Genomic DNA, 19,242 nt, shown 5'->3' with positions numbered 1-19,242 from the left:
CCAATGAGAGAGGTTCCACTAGTGAACAGTGGAATGCTGTTAACACAGTTGTTCCCTTGGTAATGAAAAGAGAAGCAGATTCACTGATTCTCTGGCTTGTGAAACATAATCTGAATCAAATGTCCCACCCTGTCCTATTAGTTGACAACTCTCTGATATATCTTCATATTAGATGTACTGATTAACTAGGCCAGGAGTTTTCTTGTCACTTATTTGCAAGAAGATGGCCAATGCTTTCTGCCTTCCTTTCTGGAACAGAGCTAGAAGTGGGCTAGTGGTGGCCTGAGCTCCAGCTGTCTTGGCGGACTTGCCCAAATGGAGTAGAGGAACACATCGCACCACATGAACATATACTGTCCTCAGTGCTCTCTGTGGCCACTCCTCACATCTAGAATGTGTCTGTAATTAGTTGTTCTTCTATGCCATGTTCATCTGTACTTTCAGCCTTTCAAAACCTAGTCTGAAACATCTTGGCACAGATGGAAAAGCTCAGTCACTTCTAAGTTCCAGAGCTACAAAGACACAGACCAGACATCTGATATTAATAAATAGCTTGGGTTGGGGGGAGGATTAAAACTCAGATTATTTATTTAGAAAGTTGAAAGTCTACATTTGTGATTATTATTCTGTTCTCGAAAGGAAGTAGGTGCTGGGTTTAGGGCTTTTGCTTTTTTTTTCTTTCTCTTCCTCACATTTCCCCCTTCTTCCCCTTTCTCATGTTTTGAATTAAAATCTAAAGACAGCCTGCAAGGCTGTATATATAACTGCAAGAAGGATGTGGTAAATCACAGAGTGGTTTGTGATCTCAGACATGGTGGTGTCAGCGACGGAAGACCAAAAGCGAACCCTCAGCTTCTAATGGGTTTCCTTGAAATCCCTTGCCCTTGTAGTATCATGGGTTATAGCTTATCATGGATAATTACATTTTTACAAACGGTAGAGAAAATCATTTTGACACACACATAGTATTTTCCAGCCAGATCAGCTTCTCAATCTTTTACAGCTTTCATGCATTAAGGCCATTTTTTTTGGATTTGTTTTGTTTTAAAAATACCATCATTAATAATAGGTTTGTTCTATGATCAGTCTCCAAATTGAAGACACCAAAGAAGACACCCCCTTTTCCTATTGCCCCAAGTCAAACATCTGATACCTTTGGAGAACGTGGTATTTCTCATGATTTTCATTAAATGAGTTATGGCAACCAAATTTTCACACAGATTTTTAAATGCTTTGGTCATTTTTCAGCTTATTGCTGTGGGTAATAGAATAAATGGTATTTAGGGGCAAGTCACTGAAAAGTAATAAAATAATAATAATAATAATAATAATAATAATAATAATAATAATAGCAACAACAACAATAGAAACAAAAATAGGGGAAAGAGCCAGAGGAGAAATACATTGGTTCTTTGCCACTGCTATCCATTGAAGAGAATTTTGATCAGCCAGCCACACCCCTCACTCCCCACCCCCCCTGAAAAGGCAAGCCTCCTACCTGATCTGCTAACCCATTCCCTGCAGTGAAGTAAAGTACTAGGGAGCAGGAAAAGATGGGGGAACAGTCCTCTTTCCTTAACCCCTTCTGATCAGATACAGTGCTTCATTTTGCAAATGAAAGTGACTCCCCTGAGGGCTTTGAAACTTTAATAATACACAATAAATAAAATCATATCTAATAACTCAATGCTTTCATTTGACACCATCATCCTCTAGATATACTCCAACTGCAGAAACATAAATACTTGCAGGCTTCGAAAGCCCAGTTTCTATTTGCTAAATAAACTTGGCTGGCTTTAAATTCCTCTGTGTACTGTCATTAATACAGTCCACTGTGACAGCATTTAATTAAAGTGCTTTTCTCTATTAAGTTCATTAAACGCCCCCTCCCCCAATATATAACTGCTTTCCAGATGCTGAAGGCACAAGGGCTGTCAGGCTCCTTTTGAAGAACTTCTCATTTCTCTTTGTAAAGGGTTTATTATGCTCTATTTAGGAACTGTTAAATATGACTTAGAAAGGAAGTGGGGGGGTGGTCCAGGACATGTTCTCCATCCCTTCAGCAATCTCTTGGAAAACAAATGTTAGTTTAATGCATGTGAATAAGCATCTCTACATACATATTTCTCCTACACTGAGTGACACTTCTAGGCATTTAAAATGGGATAATGAAGATACAATTTCCATGTCAGGGTTGAGGAATTCACATTGGTTCTAAGCAAGGTATTTGGCTTGCATAGATTTGCCGGCAGATTCAGGGAGAGTGAGCATAGCTGTTCAGTATTAATAGATTATTGACAGTTTAATGTCTTGGCACCTACTTAGCCCATGAAGTATAATGACCAGGAAGCTGTGTGATATGAAAGCAGTCAATAGCATTTTCAATCAAAACCTTTCAGTTAATTGCTGGTTGACCTTAGAGATTTCCTTTAGGCAATACTGTTCTTAGTTTAGAGCGACAGGGCCGTATTGATTTGTGCAGTTTATTCAGAGATGATTATTTAATGCCCATTGCTGCAGTATACGTGGTAAATTGTGCTTTCTCTCGTCTGCCATCTGAATTGCCTCTTGGCCATGCTCTGTACCTATATTCTCTCTGCCCGCTCCACTTTAGAAATACTTCCTTAAATCCATTCTCTTCTCAGAAATAGACAGTTGGGATTCTTGAAGCCACACAAGTGTCTTAATATGATAACAGCATTTTGATGGCATGTTTTCCACATCAGTTTGGAATTATAATTCTGACAGAGACCCTGACAAGGCTAAAAACTGTATTCTGGGCGAGAATAACTACACAATACCTTGTGAGCATAGCACCTTGTAGCAAAGCTGCTCTTTGATGCCACCCCAACACCTTTTGATCCCAAAAGACATGTGAGATGGTTCATGTTTGGTTTGTAGACTTTCTATGCTTAGCTTCCATTATTTATTTAGTTTTAGTTGAATTTAAAAACAAAACAAAACAGATTTTTGATAAAATATAAATAAGCTACAAAGCAGTCAAAAAGCAGTAAAGAGTTTATTTTTGAACCATTTGCTCACTTTGAAATGTGTGCCATTGAAACTGGAGAGGCTGAGTGGAAATAGGGGCAAAAATACATATTTGGAATTGATTTTGTTACTTTCTCTCTTTATTCTTCATTCAGATGAACTTCATTCATTTCTACTCTAAGGAAAACCACATTGACAATATATAGTTGTTTTGGAGAAGACATTAGGTGTTTTCCCACAGTGTTTTATAGGCAGATAACAGTCTCATATATCTAAGTCAGGGGCCAGTGCCATCTTAGGAAGTGGCCAGGGCACATAGGCTTCATTAGAAAACATTTGTAGCTTCCATAGATTCATTTTGGGTTCAAGATTCCCTTTCTTTGTCTTATATGGATTCTCTAAGTTTCATTTGCTGTTTGCTGTTTTGCCTGCAGCAACTTTTCTGGTCATGGTAGCTGTCTGCTGCAGGCCTATGGGAGCTGCTGAAAACAAAAGGAGTTGTACAGAATGAAGAGGGACAGAGAGAGAGAGTCAAAAAATGAGCCAACATGTCAGTTTTAGTGTCCAACAACAGTAACACCCTAAGTGTTTGTCTCCTGAGTGCCAGACACTTCCAGTCCAGTGATGTGGGGGAATTAGTAAGCTATATTGTATTGCATGCATGCAGTGAGTTACTACAAACTTTCTAATTTTAGGCATGTGCAAACTATTCTAATTCAGTTCTTTTCAGTAAGCATGCACTCTTTCACCAAGGCTGTGGCCTTCCTTTTATTTTTATCTTAACGCTATTGGATGTCTTTTAAACTTTAATAAGAATTTCAGTTTATTTAATGTGGCAGATTTTGCTATAGAAGTTGTCTGAGCATTTAATGATAGATTTTATGTTTCAACTATTTCTTGAAGGCACTGCCCTGTCCTGTGAAGTGACTGCTAGTCAAGGATAGATGACTGTAACACAGCAATTAAGTACAGAGTAAACCACAGAAAACAGTATCAAGGTCCTGAACTTGATTGATGGGAGGGCCCAGAAGGCTCCCCAAAGGGGACAGCCCAGGGTCTCTTTAAGGAGTTTCTCAGGAGAGTGACAATGATGCTGAGACTCAGGAGTAGGAGGGCTCTGACCACAGGGGTTTGGTGGGTATATAGTCTGCAAGGCAGGGACCAGGGAGCAAGGATAGTGTAGAGAGACAAGGTACATCAGGTGACAATTTTCTTGGACATTCAAGAGACTTTGGCATGACTTAAGGCCCCTGAAGGCCTTAGGCTAGATGCTCTGTAGGCTGTGGCAGGGAAGCCTGTTAGGAGGAAGTGGTAGTCATTCAGGCAAGAGGTTGTAAAGATCTAAGTGACATTAGTAGGAGTATCTATAGAGAGAGGAGCCTTCCTCCAAAATCTGTTGAAAAGGGAGTCCTCTTCAGCACATGGGGTGGGCTGGATGTTGACTCTAAGATGAGGGAAGCAGTCACTGAGAACTCTATGATCTTGGCAGCAGCCAACATAGGGGGTTGATCTTGGAACACCAATCAAGAGTGTTAATGATTAATTCCCTGCTAATGCCATTTGTAAGTGTATTTGTTTTGCACTGAGTTCTCAGCTATTAAATTAAATCCACCCTTAAGCAAATTCACATTTGAAAGTATAATCACTCGACAGTTCCAGCTTATGAGGATGACCGGCATGGGGTAGGCAAATATGCTCGGAAGAGCCAAGGCAATGTGGCATGTAGACAAAGTGGACTTGCTGTGTGAATTCAAGAAGATAAGGATGCGAGTTACTGGCCTCATGGGAACATCATAGTCTTCTACAGCTTGGAGACTAGAATCTTTCTTGTGGGAAAAGGAACCTCTGGTCCAGTTACTTTGCCCTTGGGAATTAGAAACTGAGAATTTTCTTCCCAGTCACCATTCTGGGAGAAGGAGACTGGTTTTCTTGTCTTATTTTTCATGCTTAAAAGAATGCCTGGTCCTTCCAGCTCTCCACCTCTCACTAGGCACCCAGGCACAAAGTTTAGATGGCAGAATCTCCCCTTACCTTGTTTCAGTCAGTGTGATCATCAACATGGAAGATGACAAAGCTAGTAGCCCCATAGTGAAGTCAGTTAGCATTGAAAAAGGATACTCCAGGATTGACAGCACAGGAACCTTTGGGAAGCTTTACCTACCACCATTTAATATCCCTGAATTCTTCTCTGGAAAGAAAATAGCAAAGAGACCTGCACTGATGGAATTAAGTGAACACTGCAAAGTCAACCTGTGTTTGAGGAGTGCTCATTTGACACCCTGTAAGCACTAAGCCACCAGGAATCTTGGCTCAGGGACTTCTGCCTCATGGTCTGAGGAACAGCCCTGCTCAGAAAATTTGACTTTGTTTACCCACTCTGGTCTTTGGAGTCTAATAAGCTATAATATCTCAGTGGTGTGGTAATGCTAAAGATTTTGTCTTTCACCAGAGTCTCTGATTATAGTGCCCTGCCTGCGATTTGCTTTCTATAAAAGGCATGGTCATACTTTTATGTGTTTGATTCACACAGTGCAGTTTTCCCTAGTCCTGTTATTAAGTGGTTATATCCAGAAAGCAGAAATATGCTGAAGTCATATATTATTGGTGGACATCTAATATTTTCAGTAACCATAACTGTCAGATTGTTCTGCCTTCAGAGTGTCCCAGCTGTAAAAATTATACAGAAAATGTGGCCCATTTCAGGTCCTGCACAGACCCCAGACACATTGATAACCCACCTTTGCCCCCTACCATCCCCCAAATAATTCAGAATTCTTCTCAGATAATTCACACCCTCTGCCTTAACAGTGTAACTGACATTGGCAATTGCCGCCCCTATTCTGTTATTCAACAAAACCCAATTTCAGAGTTCATGTATCACAGGCATCGATGAGGTTGTTTTGATTTCAGTCACATTTTTACTTCTCTTGGGAATTATTTAGCCAACTAGATTAGCCAACTAGATTAACTGCTCCAGAATCCCAGTGATCATTTTAACCTGGAAACTTAGCACAGCTTTCTCTTTTGGCCTTTGGCCATCATGAATTTTCAGACTGTTTCTTTGAATACTATTTGAATTCCTGTTACTCAACTCATCCTAACCTTTCACCCTGGTAGTCAGTGACTCTGGTTATCTTTAACTCCAGCACTTATTTCCTGGGTGCTGGGACAAGAACCACCCTTTCCCAGTTACCCCAGTGAAGCAAGACGTGTTGACTTAATTAATAATCATGTTCACAGAGTAACTGTCATTTCCATGTTACTCTTTACTGTCTTAACATAAGTCTGAGATTTTGTGTTGCATTAACATTGCCTGTGCCTTGTATCTGGTCTTCAACAGATGGGCTTTTTTTTCTTTCCTGTGAATGTGTAGGTAAAGTTTTGTCCTCTAAGAAGACACGATAAAAGTGACAGAGGTGTGTGGGAACAGGGAGAAAATGAAAGAGTGCTTGGTGGACATGGGCCACTACTAAGTGGGCTAGCTTCCTCTTATGTGTAAGGGTGCACAGCCATGACCTAGAACATCCCAAAGAGTCTCATTCTGCTTAGTCCTTGTTGGATTCTGTCTGTGGTTTTTATGGGAGGATTTTTAGTTACATTGTCCCTAAGTGATCAACACACCTGATTCCCAGATGATGCTGATGAAGGGAAAAGAACTTCTATTAGATAGAACGGGTGGCCAATGCTTTGCCTTTCTTATTACCTAACTGGAAATAGGGTCATCTCTGTTCTATCTGCTATTAGTCTTTAGATTTTTAAATTTTATTTTATTTGTATGGAAGTTTCCCTACATGTATATATGTGCACCATGTTCATGCCTAGTGCCTAGAGAGGTCAGAAAAAAAAGGCATCAGATCCCCTAAAACTGGATACTGATGGTTGTGACCCTTCATGTTGGTGCTAGGAACTGAACTATCCTCCTCTATAAGAGCAACAAGTGCTCTTGACTGCCTGAATCATCTCTCTAGACCCCTCTGCCTGTTTGGTTTTGGTTTGGATTGTTTTTTTTCTTGGTATCATGACCATGCTATGCCAGAATCAGAGACAAATACATTTGTCTTCCCACAATTTCTGAATTTATTGAATAACAATAAATTCATCAGGTTTATCCATTTCAACAGTAGCAATTTGTCATATTACTTTAATATCCTGGATGGGGTGAATGCAGATCTTTAAATTATTATTCCAATTGTAATTACTCATTTTAACTCTTATTCCATAGCACATGGCACACAGTAAATATATCTATAGACCTATTTGCATTTATAAAATGAATACAAATTAAGGAGGCTTCAGTCACCCCTTTCTCTCAAAATGGAGTCAAAAGCTATTTGTTAAATGGAGTCTCTGAGGGCAAGGAAGAGCCCGAAAAAATCATCGTCAACAACAACAACAAAAACCCCACTGTGTTATGCAATGTGGAGTATCCTAGAGGAAGCCATGGCCTAATCTCAACCTTGGTGGCCATTTAATTGGGATATGATTATTCATCTGAACCTCGCTATTTTTACCTATCAGCTCATCTGATTGTATGAAGGAAGTAATCACTGGCCTGCCTCTTGGATAGTCACAGATTCTGGTCATTCCTAAAATCATTATTAATTACTGCAACATATTTGTTTTACCCCAAAATATACCAAGTTATTGGTGTAGTTGTTCTCAATTTATTACTGAAGAGGAAATGATATAAGCCAAAGGCTGTTTTAAGATCCATGTTTCCTCCAACACCCAAGTTTATTTTAACAGATTATTGTGTCACAGTGTTGTTATGCTTTTATCTTTGACCAAAGTGTTTATTTTGAGAAACAATTATTAAGCTGCATTAAAAACATACACAGTCTTCCCATAGTGTCTGGGTTACAATATTACAGGAAACTCTGACTAAGGCTCGAGGATATTGAACATGGATTTCCATGTTAGACTTCCTATCATTTTGCTTGTTCGTATTGATTTCTTTTGACATGGTCTTCTTTTATTGAGCTTCACTCTTTTTTTTTCTTATTTACTTACTTTTTTTTTTTTTAAATCCCCCTCCTATAGCTATATGTGCTAAGAGCAATTGTAAAAAGAAAACCAACTTATATTAAACCTGCCTGGAGTCAAAATGTAATCTACCACCTGTAGTCTGCAATTTGTCATCACTTCATGGATACTCTTTTTTAATAACATATTTCCCGAGTTTTGACCTTAGGATACTGTATAATCCCCCCAAAAGCAACAGAACTAAACCATAGTTTTTAAGAAGCCTCATAATGTTAGGATGTGAAATTACAGCCATAAGAGCCAACTCAAGGAACATCATTTGAAGTTAAAAATAGTACTGAGTTGTGTCTAAGAATATGTTTTGCCTGTGAAAATGTCTCTGAGCGATAAAGTCAAGAGGGAAATCATAATGTGTGTGTAATTTCCCTACACCCCTGCTCTGGGGCCTTAGATGATTTGACTCAAGCAAGGATGCTTTCGCCTGCAAAATCTATTTTGAATTTTCTAGTAAAGAGCTTGGTGGTCGTTAGGGAGGGGTGGGGCTATGTCTCAAGTATGATTCAAATAGTATGGAAGTTTTCAAACTTTTGGTCCTGGGACCCACCTTCATTTTGTAATTGACAACCCCAGTAATATGTCATGTATATCAATATTACCCTATTAGTGATTAACATTTAAAACTTAAGTGTTTGCTAAATTTTAAATATTTATACATGATATATATGTAAATATATAAAGGATATGTTTTATGAAAATATATTGCTAAAACCTAATATATCAGTCTTTTATGTTCATTTGGAAATATTTCAATGTCTACTTTAATGCCAGGCAATTAGATTCTCATAATTGCTTCTGCAATTAATGTAATATGTGGTTGAAGTCTGATAAAGAAAATCATACTTCAGAAAGACATGTAATTAGAATAGTATGAGATATTTCAACAAGCATTCCAGATAATTGTGTAATTCTTCATTGATACTTAGGCAAGACTTTTAAAGGGATGGTATTTTGAAGGTTATTTACAAAATGGATTTGACTCAACCTATTGATGAATATTTCATTTTTTTTTACTTAGTTCATTGGTCTCCATTATCTTTGAATGGATCCTTTTACCATTTTATAACTGTAGCATTGTGTATTATTTACTTGGAGAATGTTAGTTTGTTCATTTACGTAGATCTTATGAATCTTGAGGCTTCTTCTTCCTTTTTTTGAGGCTTCTTTATAAACCATTTTAAAAGGCATCTTTTAAACCACTGCCACTTATCATTAGGAAGTTTTTGACGCATTAGGATGTTGATAACCTTATTGTGGTAGTTATACTTTTCCAAATTCTACTTTTTACCTAAAAGTTCAGTCTTGCTATCAGAAGTAAATACTGTCAGATGTTTTAATGAAAAATCACAGACGTAGCTTCATTCTCTGTGTTTATGTATGGTGTGCACACATATATGCAGTACATATACCTGTGTGTGTATGCACAGGGAGAGGCTAGTTAACACTGGATGCTCCCTCACCCCCAGACAGTCTCTCCACATAGGAGGCCTGGCTAGCTGGAACTCACTCTGTAGACCAGGCTAGCCTTGAACTCATAGAAACCTGCCTGCTTCTGCTTCCTGAGTGCTAGGATGAAAGACATGAAGCTGGATCCACTTTAGTTTTTTGAGTCAGAGTCTCTCACTGAAGCCACTGTTTCCACCAGAGTAGTTGGTTAACAAGCTCCTGAGGATGACCCCCACCATAGTGCTTCTGGGCCTCCTGCTGGATGCTACCACACCTGGTTTTGCATGGGTTCTGGGAATCCGAACTCGGTCCTCAACCTGTACAGGAAACAGTTTACCCACTAAGCCATTTCCCTAGCCCCATCTACCCAAATCTGAATAATCACAGGTTTACTCTTAGTTGTTCCTTCAAGGAAGATGATATTCCATGGCCAAGAGCTCAATGCAAAGAACTGTGACTGAAGTCTTCCTTTTCTAGAATGAGGTGGGGAAAACCTTCTGCAAGACTACCACATGACTTTGTTATGTCACAGAAAAACTTCCCTCCACTGTTCTCATTTCCTTAATAGAACACTAAGGAAAAATACATTTGCTCAAGTGTTGAGATTTAATAATTTATAAAGTTTTATTGCTCAATAAGAATATTCTCATACAAAAGTGGTACCATTGCAACCATGACCTTGCCACATTGCCCCCATCTTACTTTCATGCCATTGGTGGAAATTGTAGCACAATCAAAGCAACAAGCAAGTTAGTAACATCTCAGTTTTGCTGCTGTGACATAGTTTTGATGTCATGTGTGTCTTAATACAGCACAGGGTGTTCACAGAAGTCCGTGGACCTTGCCTGGAGAACCATTAATGAGGAATATCTCCCTGATAGTCCACATGACCTGTGTATGTGGAAGATACCATTTATGTAGGGAAGATACCATTTCAAATGGGATTCCAAGGTTCAGTTCTGTGTGACAAATGCTCCAGAGGCAACTTCCATGTGCCAGGTACTGTGGTAAGGACACACTTGTGAGATCTATGATAAGAGAAGTTACTAGCATGTCTGTCCTTGTCTGTCTGTAACCTTAAGGTGAAAGGACCAGATACTGAATTTTTTTTAATAATAAGCATTTTGCTAGAAAAATGCATGAGGAATTTATTATTGACCTTTAAATCTTCTTCACATTTTAAAAGTGAAAATTGCTTGGAGCTAGAGAGATGGCTTAGCAATTAAGAGCACATACTGCTCCCCCAGATGGCCCAAATTTGATTCCCAGCACCCACATTGGCCAACTCATAACTGCCTGTGACTCCAGCTCCAGGGGTCACCTCTGCCCCCTCCAGGCACCTGTGTTCAATGCACATACATATGCACAGATAATAATAATAATAATAATAATAATAATAATAATAATAAATCCTTTAAAACGCAAACTGCTCATTATAAACACTTTGTTTATGACCAGACCTCTGCCAGATACTTCATATGTTTCATCTCACTTAACCATTCTTAATACTGCAAAAAAAGGTCTTTGAAGATGTCAAACACTAAGACTCAGAGAATAGTGTGCTCAAGAGTTTCAAGGCTACTAAACAGTTGTACATGTTGGAGTAGAAACTGACTTGAAACCAGAACTTTATAACCCCAAATCTTCCACTTGAAACTTCTATACAGTTGTATCTTATGAGTTATCTAGTGCCCTAGAAATTTTTGAGTAAAGAGAAATAGCAACAAAATTAATTAATGTATATAGTTCTGTCCTCATATAGGTACTAGAAGCAGATCTCTACACATGGTGACAGAGCCTAACTTACTACATGTAGTTTTACTAAAAAAGGATGAATAGCAAGATTACTGTTATCCCAATAGGGATAACAGTAAAGTTAGAGGTAAAGACTAGAGGATGTGGGATTGGCTCAGAGAAAGACAGCTGAGAAGTCCTGAGCACTCACTAGAATCTAGGCATGAGATATTTGATCTACAGTCCATGACCCAATGGGTGAACTATGAATGCAATAGTTAATTACTGCTTTTTATAATCATCAGTGTTAGGTGTTTCCCCTCCTGAATTTTTGAACTAAAATTAATAGTCTCTACTACTGGTTTTGATGGGGTGAAGGGAAACTTGCCACTAAGTTTGTTGAAACCTCAATTACATGACATTTTATATATAGTAACGGTTAAAAATAATAGCATGCAATCATTCTTCTATTGGACATGCTTCAGTGGATTTATGCCGGAGGACTTGCAACCCATTGTTCTTGTTGGTAAATGTACTTCTCTTGGAATTTTTGATGCAAGAATGCTTTCCTTTTTTGATTGAGTACTTTATGTTTTATTGGCATAGATGAGGCAAAGCCAGTAAAAGATATTTTGACTTTAATACCAAATAGACGTGGACAAAAGGCATCTTGTCCATGTTTCATCTCCTGTTGCCTTGCCTAATGCTCTGAGAAAGGCTCATTTCTGTGGTTGAATCTTGTCCTGGAGAGCCACAAACGGCCACCTGGGAAGCTGTTTAACCTGCTACCATGCTTCCATCGTCCTCTACCGTCACCTCCTTAATAATTTCTCATTTTCTCTATATAAAAACGACCACAAAGTCTTGGCTTATTATAAGTAATCCAGTTCACCCCATAATGATACAGTGAATTATATACTTTCCTAAACTTAATCATTCAAGATCTTACTTCCTTCCCTGCAGGCAAGAACCATTATATTTTACACATGGCTCCCAGCTGGTTTTCATTGAGGCCTTCAAAATCTATTTGAACATGGAGAGCTTTAAGAGGAGCGCTTTATCTCTCTCGGTCGGCTTTTGTCATGGTACCGTGAGGTCCTTCTGTTTTCCAAGTTTTTAGCTTTAAGGCAGAGAGGCAACATGTGTCTATATTGTAACTGTGCTTTGTAACTGGTCAAGGGGCTTTACGGCTTTATTGGGGAGTTGGTATCCCTTTCAAATATATTTACAGTGTTTCTTCCTGCATTGTTATTTTCATGTCCATTCATGTATGTATGTGTCATGTTTCAGCCCAGAGAGATTTCAGAAAATAAATAAAAAGAAACTTGTCAGGCTTTGAACTTCCAATTCATTTATGTCCTCCCCCAAGCTTCCTTATTCACCAATCCTTAGTAGTTTGATCTAGAACTCCTTATTTAAAAGCTATCTGAATTAATATGGCTAATTATTGGAGATACCCCATAAGTATTTGATGAAGGGATGTACTTTTTTTTCTGTCAACTCAAGGCTAATTGTTTTAAACACAATTCCTTTTAGGTGTGGTAAGCTCCCTAGCTGAAGAAGGCAGCCATCCATTAAATGTAAATACTATTCCTTTGAGGACAGTTCTGGCTATTTTGTGCTAATGTTCCTGTTTTGGGTACTTTGATGAGGCTCCAGTAACACATTATAAACTGAATTTAGTATATGAGCATACAGGTATTTGCTCATCTGTCTTTCAATAGTAGCACTTTACAGCTGGAGCTTCAGTTTTTAGAATAAATTATATGATCACAGGTCTCTTAAGGGTATTGCATCACCCTGATGATAGAATGCCAAGCCCTCCATGCCCCAGTCCTGGCTCCATTCCCCTTCCTTGTCATCATTTGTTGGCATGGGGCTGTCCACCATTATTTTCTGTGAGTGTGGAAGTGCCTTGTGCCCATGCTGTTCATCTCAGCATTGTATTCCGGACCCATCCAGGCACTTGAGAAACGGCTAATATGACTGAAGAATTGAAGTTTTCTTTTTTATATTTAATTAGCTCAAATGGAAGTGGAGGCCTGGAGAGATAGCTCATTTGTTAAGGTATTTGCCACACATGTACTAGGACATGAGTTCATATCCAGGAGTCATGGTGGTGTGCTTGTAATCCCAGCACTGGAGGGATTGGGACAGATGGATCCCTGGGGCTTTCTGGCCAGCCAGTCTAGCCCCCCTGGTGAATTCCAGAACTACAAGAGATCCTGTGTCAAAAAGGGGGAGTGGGGAGTAAATGGTGCCTGGGAATAGACACCCAAGGCTGAGAGACCTCTCCACACATGGTCATTTTCACACCCATGGAATAAATAAATGTCAAAAGCTGCATGCAGTCATGACTACTGCATTGAAGAGCACAGCTCCAATGGGCTGGCCTTGTTTCTCAGTTGCTGCATGCTTGTCCTTTTCTTGGAACCTTTATGCTTGCCATGCATTTCAAGAACAAGTCAACAACAGGAGAGGGGAGTACATGGGAGGTTTTGAAGAGGAGAAGTGGAAGAGGAAAATGACATAATTTCAAAAAACTAAAAACAAACCTAGCCATCCATAAATAAATGCAAGAACTACCCAGTGAACTCAAGAATCGGATTGTTTGCAAGGATGTCCACCGTGAATCAGTGAAGTGACTCTCCTGGTACTTGATGGAAACACAGACTAACCTTGACTCATTCTTCTTACTATAAGGGAACAGGGAGAATACTGTGAGAAATTCAGGCAGGAAAATTTAAACTCACTGAAACAAGTTTATAAACCTGTCATGTGAGAAAGAAAGACACTGAAATTATTAGTGGGAGAAAGAGGGGGAGGGAGGAAGGGAGATAGAGAGAGAGAGAGTGTGTTGCTGCTACCCCATAGACCTGTAGATGATAGGAATTTAGGCTCTTGGATTGAGTTTCCTCTTGACCAGTACCATCTTGTAAGTGAGACCATCTTAGAGATGTGGAGCTCTACCTTCTGTTTGTTCTGTATACTAACTTCATTGAGGAAAGCACTACCCAGTAAGTTTTCATAGAGTTTACATAGATGGGACATTATTCAGGTCTTTTGCTAGAAACCATCTAGAGATGGGAGTTCTTTGCCAAGAGGAGGCAGAATGTTTTGGAAAGTAAAGAGAGCTGGGCTGGTTAGACAGCTAGATCATTTCATTCCAGATGTTATCTATGCTGTGGGTGGGAGGCAGATAGTCCATGGCAAATAGCAATGTCAAAGCAAAAGGCTCAGCCCATTTGGTAACTTTGGAGATGTTCATTTGTCTTCTGTATTTTAACTGTTCGTTTAATGTCTGTTAGAAGATGCTAGAATTGTTACCTAACTTCCTTCTGGCCTGTATTGCCATACCCACCATCCCACTCTTCTGTATTACTTGGTCAGAAACTGAATTTCAGTTTAGGGGGAACCTTTGTTGCTAGTATTTCATTTTAGAAACATCTTTCTGGTCTATGATGGGCAATGTCCCCATTTTTTCCCCCCAGCTTGGCATCTCCCTGTATTCCTGCCTTCCAGTTTAGAGGTGTATCAGCATGTTTCCAGTTGGTTCTTGCTCCAGATTACACCTTTATGAGAAATTGTGGGATTACATTTTAATTTATCTATTTTAGAACCGCCTGGAGCCAAATAAGCCTTGGGTAGTCACTTGCTGTTATTATTGTTATTGAGTTTTTCATATTTGTCTTCTTTGTACATTTGTATTACCATGCTGTGTTCTAAGAAATGAGGGGAAATGGAGTAGTCCAACTGGTAGGGCCTAAGGAGAACAAATGCTATCATGCAGAAAGATTATAGTAACTTCAAAGTATAGTTTTGGAAAATCTCTTTAAATCTACTCAATGCACAATGGAAAGCCCCTTAAGAACCAATCTAATTATTCAATTAAATGGAACCGTTCTGCTGACTTTTACTACAGAAGGCAAGCATAATTTAGAAAATGGAGCATTTTAATTCTCTTTTGTTTTCCAATTAACACAGTTGCTCTAATAGGGACCACTCGTGCTTGAGCACATGTCCTTTGGACAAAGCTTGAGCTTTGTCCCTAATTCCAGTCCTCTTTCTCACCAAAGCTGAGACCCTCACCTGTTGCCACAGAGGCTCATTTATTGCTGTACTCACATTGCCCACATCATGGGCCCTGAGCACATATCTTCCTGCCATCAAAGCCACCACCGAGAGCTGTGGGAGCCCAGAATGCAGCCTCACTTTCCCTGGCGGGGATAATTAGGATGTTGGAGGAACAGAACTCTCGCTTTTTTTTTTTTTTTTTTTTTTGCTGATGCCAGCTTTACCACAGCAGACCACATGAGCTTGTTCTTAGTTGAAAGTGGTGAAGAAAATGCTAGGAACATTGCCTGTAATTGGTCCACACTATTTGGATGCTAGTCCACTGTTTTATAGTGCTTTGTCTTCGATTTCTTTCTGCCACCAGCCACCAGCTTATTACAGTAGGTAGTCTCATTACGTAGCCCAGGCTGGCCTTCTGTTTGTGATACTTTACTCTCAGAGCCTCCCAAGAGCTTATACATCTGTGGGCTACCAGGAGTAGCTCTCACTGGCTTTCACCAGTTGGTGGTAGTTATTGGAAAAGACTTAAACTTTTTCTGTTATTGCCATATTTTATCTCTATTATTCATTAACTATAAAAAGCTGGCATTTTCATGTTGGTGAGAAAGTATGCTTTTCATCATAGGCCTCTGGGACTGGAGCAAATAGCTCAGATTTTTTTTTTTCCTTTAACTGCTCATATTGAGGCTGATGTTGGTTCTTAGCTAAACAGTGGGCCACATGGCTGGTCCCTCTCATTGGAGGAATGGGGATGACACCAGGAGCGATTATTTTAAATGTAACTATGTACATTTTTTTCTATGTTGCTTGGGCCTAATTATCCCTGGATTCTGGTGAAAAAATGTGTAATCTGAGAAAACATTTTATTAAACCATAGAAATTATAAGGAAGAAAGGTGTGCTGCTGTTTTAGTGAACTTGTTAGGGTAGAGGATCTTGAGAGGGTACAGGAAGGTGGGCCCTGTTTGAGCACAGGAAGTGTGGTCCTCCGTTCTGTGAGCACCGGAAGTGTGGTCCTCCATTCTGTACATGACCTCCCATGTCACAGCAGGATGGCCATGGTCTGCTGCTGGTGATGGCTGAGGCTCTTCACTGGTGATATTATCCCTTCCAGTCTCCTGTCCCAGGCCTGTGATGAGTGCTGAGGAGGGTTCTTCGGACAGTCTCCTGGCATCATTGTCTTTCTGTAGACACACTGACATGTTAATAAGTTTGTTCTAGAATGGGAAGTTTTTCATACACTGAAGGTGGGGCTCAGACTAGAGTTACCATTTTAAATAAATGTGTGGTATAGGTAGAGATAAAGAGAGGCCTATTTATGAAAAAAAGACAATCATTTAAATTTTAACAGCTAACTAGTAAACCTTGTAATTAAAAATTAAAAAATAGAAATTTGGAAGCATGCTCAAAACAGAGGGTTAATTAGCTTATCGTGATATTAAAATGCCCATCTAAATGTGTTTAAAACAGTCAATTAAAATTTAAAGCATACAGAAGTTATAGCTTTAAATTACTCTGAAAATTTACATAATATTATTTAAAATAATTATATTTAAAGAGCAAAATATGAAAGAAGAGAAAGTTCTTACTAATTCTGCAAAAGATGTGTTTTCTGGTCCAAAGTACCTTCTATTTCTCTATAAACCCCAAGGAGCGATGATGGTTAGAGTAGCAGCGATAACCACAGACTAAAAGTTTGCACTAAGCCAGGGAAGAGCTGACAGTGATCTCCGGGTCCAAATCCAGTCTTAGCCGGGTGCAGCTGAGCTCATTTGCTCACACTGAGTAGCGCTGAGCACTGACTATGGCCCAGTACTGAAAAGGTCCATCTCTCTTTTCAGAACACTGTACTGTAGACATTTAACATCTCACATGGCCACTTTCTTAATCCTTCTCTGACACATGATGAGACAGTGGCTAAAAGCCATGCCCAGCTAAGCAGAGGAATCTAAAGTTGAACTGTGTATTATTCAGGTATGGCTAAAGGTATAGATGATCCAAAGCCAAGCCCCTCGATGAAGCCATGCTCCAGATGACCTCATCCAAGTGGCTTAACTAGCTCACAATGGAAATGCCCATTTATGCAATTCCTTTGATTTTTTTTTCTTTCTTTTTTGTTGTTTTTGAAACAAGGTCTATGCTGACATCAAACTTGCAGGGTAGCCCAAACTGAACTTAAATTCATGGAAATCTCCCTGCCTAGGCTGAACTGAATGTTGGGGATGTAAGCTTTGCACCACCTTACCCGACTCAGATGACTCCCGTGGACCCCACACTTTATAGATGAGAATCTAAGTCTTCGGAAATGATTTCTACTTTACCAGTGGCTCTAGTCTAAATGCAGTGTATGGGAAGTATTACATATTGCAAAGTTCTGATGGCTTTGCAAATGTAAGATCCCATTCACACTAATCTTCTCCCCCTTCTGATTCTCAGGTCCTTCATCGACAGCAGTCCCAGCCGACCAAGGAGAGCTCCCCTCCCAGAGAAGAAGCACCCCCACCACCTCCTCCAGCTGAAGACAGCTGTGCCAAAAAACCTCGGTCTCGCACAAAGATCTCCTTAGAAGCCCTGGGCATCCTTCAAAGCTTCATCCATGATGTAGGCCTCTATCCTGACCAGGAAGCCATCCACACACTCTCAGCCCAGCTGGATCTCCCCAAACACACCATCATCAAGTTCTTCCAGAACCAGAGGTACCACGTGAAGCATCATGGGAAGCTGAAGGAGCACCTGGGCTCCGCGGTGGACGTGGCAGAGTATAAGGACGAGGAGCTGCTGACCGAGTCGGAGGAGAATGACAGTGAGGAAGGCTCGGAGGAGATGTACAAGGTGGAGGCCGAGGAGGAGAATGCTGCCGAGAAGAGCAAGGCAGCACCGGCTGAAGCCGACCAGAGATAATGTGAACTCCAACAGGCAAAGCAATATATGGGTCCAAGGACTTTCTGTTTTTATTGCTTAAAAAAATCCTCTTGGCTTTGTTTTCTTTTGTTTTGTTTTTAATGTGTGTTTTATTTTTCTTACCCTTAATGGCATTCCTCTGTCGCACGGGATAGCCTATAGACTGAGTAAACTCAGTGTTTTCGAGTCAGGTGTCGCCTTGGCAGAGACACTGAGTGTCAAACTTTTACAACTGACTGGACCATAGCAATGCTAGTCACAGGAGACTCTGCCTTCATTCTCCTTGTACTCACGGAAGAGACACCAGGCACGTTCCAGGATGGAAAGACCCACGAAATAAATGAAGGAAGCTACGAGTGTGTGTATATGTATATGTATATATCTCTATATTTACATATATATATTAAAAATTGCATGGGACAGAGAACTTTACAATCTGAAAGAATAGACTGTGAAATGAGTTCTTAAAGAAAAGACTTGTTTATGTATAAAAAAAAAATACCACTTCACAGTGAGTTGCTTTGGCTTTTTGAGAAACTGCGGCCTGCTCTCAGGGTGGGGTGACTATTTTTGAATTCCTATTTATTTTGTGTGTTTTTCCCTGATTTTTTTTTTTAAATTTTATGGCTTCCTATCTGGCAGCTTAATGGGTAATTTTTGAGGTATGTATTTAACAAAATAACACTGCCAAAAAAAAAAAAAAAGTGAGAGAACGAAGGCAAGAAGAGAGTAAGTGAGAGAAAATCAGGGCATGTTAAAAAAAAAAGATAGAAGACAAATTACTCTTAAAGACATAGTGCACACTTTAAAGAAATGACTCAACGACGGGACCCTCCACATTCCGTTATTGAGCGTGTCAGCACTGTAGCCAAACAGGTGCGTTCTGTCGAATTCCCAGCCAAGTCCAGTGCGGAGGAAACTTGACCATTAGCACAGTCTCGAAAAATGACATTTTCACGTGGGACTTATGGAATTCATGCTATGAGCCACATTTTATTGTGAAGTTTATTTACCCGCTTGTGGCTTCAAATCTTAAAATTATTAATCCTGCTCATTT

At 39.7% G+C, this 19,242-nt stretch overlaps 1 protein-coding gene across 3 annotated transcripts in view; it reads left to right on the top strand.

Moving 5' to 3' along the window:
• Nucleotides 1-18,951, top strand: part of Satb2 (SATB homeobox 2) — a 167,611-nt gene extending 148,660 nt beyond the window's left edge. For all 3 annotated transcript variants that reach the window (XM_035440955.1, XM_027396913.2, XM_035440954.1), the window contains one exon: nt 17,721-18,951. In XM_035440955.1, coding sequence (XP_035296846.1) covers nt 17,721-18,185 — 465 coding nt within the window. In that variant the 3' untranslated portion in view covers nt 18,186-18,951. The remainder of the gene's footprint in view (nt 1-17,720) is intronic.
• The last annotated feature ends 291 nt before the right edge of the window (nt 18,952-19,242 follow it).

The sequence above is a fragment of the Cricetulus griseus genome, chromosome 2 (genome assembly GCF_003668045.3).
Source record: "Cricetulus griseus strain 17A/GY chromosome 2, alternate assembly CriGri-PICRH-1.0, whole genome shotgun sequence".
NCBI lineage: Eukaryota > Metazoa > Chordata > Mammalia > Rodentia > Cricetidae > Cricetulus > Cricetulus griseus.
This window is presented reverse-complemented; position numbering and strand designations above follow the sequence as displayed.